General features: G+C 37.3%; 1 protein-coding gene across 4 annotated transcripts in view; it reads right to left on the bottom strand.

The window, feature by feature from the left end:
* The window catches only part of ARFIP1 (ADP ribosylation factor interacting protein 1), a 122,075-nt gene that overhangs the window by 15,031 nt on the left and 100,623 nt on the right, over positions 1 to 6,421 (bottom strand). For all 4 annotated transcript variants that reach the window (XM_017498765.2, XM_017498768.2, XM_017498764.2 and 1 more), the window contains one exon: positions 5,962 to 6,136. In XM_017498765.2, the coding sequence (XP_017354254.1) occupies positions 5,962 to 6,136 (175 nt within the window). The remainder of the gene's footprint in view (positions 1 to 5,961; positions 6,137 to 6,421) is intronic.

Raw genomic sequence — 6,421 nt, 5'->3', positions numbered from 1 at the left:
TTTTTTTTTTTTTTGAGATGGAGTCTTGCTCTGTCACCTAGGCTGGAGTGCATTCTCGTGAGCTCAGCTCACTGCAGTCTCCGCCTCCTGGGGGTCAAGTGATTCTCCTGCCTCAGGCTCTGCAGTAGCTGGAATTATGGGCACGCACTACCACATCCAACTAATTTTTGCATTTTTAGTAGAGATGGGGTTTCGCCGTGTTGTCCAGGCTGGTTTCAAACTCCTGACCTCAAGGGATCTACCCACCTCAGCCTCCCAAAGTGCTAGGATTACAGGTGTGTTAAATAATATATTAGAAAAGAAATCCTAATATACAGGAATGGTATTGTTTGTGATTGTATATGAAACACTGTTAGTGAAAACAACAGTTTTCATATCAATCTAAGATTAGGAATGACTATAAATTTTAAGAAAAAAATTTTTTAGATTAAGTAACTGAATTAATCAAATATGTGTCCAGGATAGATCCCAGGTCTGGTTCATCTTTTTCTGCCTCCTCTGTCATCCTTTAAGTCACTAAAATATAAAATAATAATAAAACAAGCCTATATTTAATGGTTATATCTAATTTAATTGACATTACCTTAAAGCAGTATATTTTATACTTCTTAAAATAAGAATAAAATCCTTACTTTTTATATTTACACTCCAAACTACTCTGTTGAATCTTTTGATACATTCAGATCCCACTCCCGATATATTCATAGCCCTCGAGCTTTATCATTCCCAAGTTAAATTATAGTCATCTTAAAGAAAAAATTAACCTTCAACTATTTTTTCACATCTTTACAGTTCCAAGCCACATAAAAAGCTATCTAAAAACACAAACATGAGTTGCTTACATTGATCTGCATATTTTTCTTTAACTTTTTGCTTCTCTTTCCATGTAAACAGTAAACACTGCAGAAAACAGTTGACTTTCATTCACTTCCACCTCCTTCCAATCCCTGTAGCATATATCTAATTCTGGGAAGAATGCAAACATGCACTTGCTGAATGAGTACTATACACCTGCACTATTGCTAGGCTTTATAAGGGCTGTAAAATAAAGCATGGTATCTAGTCTTACAAAGTCTACAAAGCACCAGAAATGTTTATTATTCTTTCTCTTTACTAAAGTAGCCTATGTTTTGTTTTAAATACAGAAAGAAACAGTAACAGGTAAACAAACTGTCTTAAGTCACATAACAGCTCAAGTTACATTATTTAAAGGTCTCAAAAAGGAGAAATACTGATGAAAGGAGAAACATTAGAAGACTAATGAGCTATGTCTTTACTGGTACACAAATCAATGTGGTTTAGTAAACAAAGAAGAGAATATCAGAGATGAATAAGGATTGTTTAGGTTAAAGGCAAACACAACTAAATCACCGGGTGAAGAGGTAGAAAATATAGACCATAAATAGAACACAGGTTTTTCATTAAGGGTAAATGACAAATACCCTCAGATGCATTTATCATGCACATATGCAGAGATGTGTGTATTTTATATACCTACCCTCTTTGTTTTGCCAGAGAGAAGAAAGGCTAGACTAAGTACATATAAACACATCAGTTTTATAGATAAGAACCTAACACCTCATCTGCCTCAAAATTTAAAAAAGTTCTAAGAGAGAACAAACTAAAACACTAAATGCTAAAGCTTATTACTAGAGTCACAGGGCTGGCTTTCAGTGCCATATTCAAGGACTATTTGCTTTTACTTTATGCCCTATTCTCACTGTTTGGTTATGTGGCTTCTCATTTTAGAAGTGTTATGAAAAGATATTCCAAAAGCCACAATATGAGAACCAAAAGAAAGCCAGAGAGAGAGAGGGAGAGAGACAGAGAGAAAAAGAGAGAGAGAGAGAGAGAGAGAGAGAGAGAGAGAGAGAGAGAAAAGCTACAAAAGCATGTGTATATACTGCAGTAGTCTTTAGGACATTATCAAATTATAGAACAGCACATTCATTGATGTTTCATTTCCTCCTGGTAAGAAATAGGAAGACCACTAGCTGGATATGGTGGCATGTGCCTATAGTACAGGCTGCTTGGGAGGCTGAGGTGGGAAAATTGCTTGAGCCCAGAAGTTCAAATCTAACCTGGGCCACATAGTGAGATCCAGTATCTTTGGGAAAAAAAAGCAGGGGATGGGGAGTGGTTGGGAGGAAGAAATAGGAAGCGTATACTATGTTTTATTCAAATTAAAGAGTTGGGCCTGGTGCAGTGGCTCACATCTGTAATCCCAGCACTTTGGGAGGCCAAGGCAGGCAGATCACCTGAGGTTAGGAGTTCAAGACCAGTCTTGCCAACATGGTGAAACCTGCCTCTACTAAAAATACAAAAAAAAAAAAAATTAGCTGGGCATGGTGGCAAGCACCTGTAATCCCAGCTACAGGGAGGCTGAGACAGGAGAATTGCTTGAACCTAGGAAGTGGACAGCAGTGAGCTGAGATCACATCATTGCACTCCAGTGTGGGCAACAGAGTGAGACTCCCCAGATTCCCCATCTCAAAGACAAACACAAACAAATTAAAGTGCTAAGTAGCTTACCCGGTGACTACACATAAAAGAGATGTTGAGGTACGAATTCACCTACTTTTAACAAAACAACAAAAAACCTAGACTTGAGGCATTTTGAATTGCCAAGAAAACAAACAGGGATGATAGACAGTTTCTAGGCTAAAAACCTGCTTTTCCTTCCTTTTTAATGCTATTAAAAATAACAGAATAAGAATAAACATTGCTCAACGACAACAGAAAAACAAGGAAAAGTTCTCTCATGGATCTTTGTCTTCTTCTAAATGACAATTACTGCTTAAAACAATAGTCCAACAATATCTCTTTATCGTTTTGAAGAGTTAAAAAAGATACAGAGGCCAAGGTTTCTTTACAGGTTTTACTTTAGACATAGCCAATTACTGAGTTCAAATTCAAACTTAGCTTGATGACAACTGTGGAAAGCCAAAACAAAGAATATCTATGCTATCTGCCACAGTGTGAATGTGTCCCCTGCCAAATTCAAATGCTGAAATCTACACCCACAATGTGATGGTATTAGGAGGTACTAAACACTTTTGGGAGGTCATTAGGCCATGGGGGTAGAGTCCTCATAAATTCGGTAAGTGTCCTTATAATAAAGGAATGGGAGAGACCCCTCCCGGTTCCAGTGTGAGGACACAGCAAGGAGACACCTATGAGTCAGAAGGCAGGCCCTCACCAGACGCTGGTACCTTCACTGTGAACTTCCCAGACTCTAAAACTGGAAGAAATAATTCTCTTGTTTATAAGCTACTCCGTTTATGGTTTTTTGTTACAGCAGTCCAAAAAGACAAAGACATCATCTAAGAACATAAAATCCTTGAGAACAGAAGCAATTTTCTATTTTTATTCAATAGTAAAAAAGAAGAGAAAATGTAATAACATTATTCTTAAAGCAATGACTTACAAACCTTTCTATCTGAAGCCCTGATTCTGTTCATCCAAACTCTAAACACACATCAAGAAATTCCTACCAATTGTTTCCACTTGAGTATTTTGTCATCATCTCAAACTAAACCCTGGATCAAACAGAAAAAATTCCCAATCCTTTACTTTTCCCCTCTTCAGGCCACACCAGCTTCCTATTTTAATTTTCCAACTCCTATCATGCAGCCTTTCAATCACCATACTCCATCCTTCCTGCTGCTATTGCAAAGACCCTAGTGCAGGCTCTTAATCATTTCATTTGGCTATAAAAGATTCCTCATTAGTATATGTGCTTCTACTTTCTTTCTTCCTTTAAATTATGGTGACCGAAAAGTCTTTCTAAATGATGGGTTTTTTTTTTTTTCCTGCTACTCTCAACTTTAAAAGTTCTTTAGTACCTACAAGATAAAGTTAGAAGATCCAACTGATTGACATTTAAAATTTATAGAGACCACCTGGCTGTCTATGAAGGTGTCTCCTTCTTCCCTCCCTGCTCAGTGTAAGTCCCTTCCAAGGCCACAATTCAAAGTCTGTATGTGGTCAGGGCTCAGTATAATCTGGTTTCCAATTACCTTTTGATTTTTCTCTTCCTTTAAATCATGTGAATCTTAGGTTTCACTATGTTAGTCTACTTTCTTATCAAACGTGTATTCCTCTAGCATACCTCTTTTAGTATTATTTTGTGATGATAGGGTGGAATGTAAAAAATATTTTTATACTTAAAATATACAATATCTATTATCAAAGTATTGATATATTCACATCCATTAAAATATCGAACAGTGTAAGCGGTATATATATGATAAAATGAATGCAATCTTATGGGCTCAGTTAATGAATGCCAGAAAGCTACAATGTACTCTGTCTGAATGATGCCAGGCAATTTGTCTGACAACTCTGCCGAGGTTTCCTTTATTGCCACTATAATGTTTTCTGGTGAGTAATTTTCATCCACAGCAGCTTAAAAAAAAAGTCAGTGATAGTGCTAGACTAGATGGATCCCAAAGAAATATATTATTCTATAGGTTTTATAGCCATAAGAGTTTCTAAGGAAATGTTAAAGAAACAATAAGATACTGTCAATTATAGCTTAATAAAATGCCCTTTGATGTTACGGGGGAGAATATAAACATTACTGCTTCTTGAGAGAACTGAAAAATAATTTTAAGAGGGGACCTGGAAGAGAGTGCAGCTGAAGACCTGTTGTGACCTCACAGTATGTGAAACACACAGGAAAAAACTACCAATGTGCAATGGTGAGACCCATCTTCACAGGACTGCGCTACACCTATTCTGTACCAACCTCACTACTGGCTCTCCGATTTCCAGAACTGCAATCATACAAAACTGGGTATGCAAGTAATAAGAGGTATGTCAAACACGAGAAACTGTCCTTTTACTTAAACCAAAACACAGGAGTCTATTATTAAATGAATCCACTTCCTGCTGAAACCTACAGCTGGTCCAGTTCAGCCCTCATTGCTATATTTCTTAGATGTGTTCATATATTTAAAAAATGTGGAAAATGGATCTCTTGGCTTCTCCCTTCTAGGTTATGTAAACTGCAACCCTAAGCTAGATCTTTTAGTTATTTTTCATTTACCAGTTACTGAGAAGAATGTCATAATTATTTTCCTGAAATCTGCACCTAACATTAATGGAAAAGCTTCAACATATTCAAAGCGTAATCTATCACTATTTTTTTTCAAGTTTTAATCAAAGCTTGTATATAAGATTACTTTATTCCTGCATCTTCTCAATTGTTTCTTCCTTGTATTTGCCCTTTTCCTTTCCTGCTTGGCGAGATTTGGCTTTCCGTTCAAGGATCTTTTTACGGTCTTTGTCCAGGTTTAGCCTAGTGATAACCACCTTGCTGGGGTGAATGCCTATGTGGACAGTTGTGCCATTAGCCTTTTCCCGCTGCACCCATTCAATGTAGATTACGTATTTCTTCCTGTAAACCTGGACTACTTTGCCAATCTGCTGACTTTTATAGTGTCCTCATACAACTTGAACTTCATCATCCTTTCGGATGGGCATGGATCGCACGTAGTACTTCTGTCTCAGCTCTTTGGAAAGAGGGGAGGATATAATCTTCCTGCAAATGTGGGAAGGTGCATTGAAATGCCTTTTGCAATTCTTGCTTCGGTCGGAAGTCACAAAGGGACTGAACTTCATTTTGGCTGCTCCCGCTTCGGTGATGGCCGTAAAAGGGAAGAGCTGTTTAACTTTTTAAAACACTTGATACCAATGGCAATCCAAAGATCAATGGCTGTCTGTCAAATACTTTCTGCCATGTGTTATATGTGAAAGACTGGGACAGTGGCATTGTAACTTTTATCAAAGAAAGGTAAATATATTTTGTATACTTCTAAAAACTCAAACACTGATTATGAATGGAATTCCTTCTTGCAATTGTCATACAAGAGAGTTAAAACAAACAGAAAAACTGACTACCTCTCTTGAAGGTGACTTTAAAGTCCACAGAAAGACCTCAGAAGGTAAAGAATTTACCTTATTTTCTTCTAGAAATTTTAATTTGATAGAAACATCATTGCGCATTTTATCATATTTTTCCTTATGTGCTTGGAAGAGATGCTGTGACTGCTCAATCTTCGGCAGAGTGTTTGCATCACGTGGTCCAAGATTCAGTTCTTCCAAATCAGTGCGATATGCATCATATTCAATCCTGGAAAGAAGAGAGTAAGTGAAGCATACTACAAAAGGAGTTAAATATGTTCAAAGATGGGTTGGAAATTTATAATATTCAGTTTCATACTATACAGTAATACATAAAATTCTCATACATATTCTACTTAATGCTTTTGAAATTATTATTTCTTTAAAAACAAGGAGCTATAGCCGGGCGCGGTGGCTCAAGCCTGTAATCCCAGCACTGTGGGAGGCCGAGGCGGGTGGATCACGAGGTCAAGAGATCGAGACCATCCTGGTCAACATGGTGAAACCCCGTCTC

This window comes from Cebus imitator, unplaced genomic scaffold (assembly GCF_001604975.1).
Source record: "Cebus imitator isolate Cc_AM_T3 unplaced genomic scaffold, Cebus_imitator-1.0 Scaffold251, whole genome shotgun sequence".
In the NCBI taxonomy this organism is placed as follows: domain Eukaryota; kingdom Metazoa; phylum Chordata; class Mammalia; order Primates; family Cebidae; genus Cebus; species Cebus imitator.
Note: the sequence above shows the minus strand (reverse complement) of the source record. Positions and strands in the feature narration are given on the sequence as shown.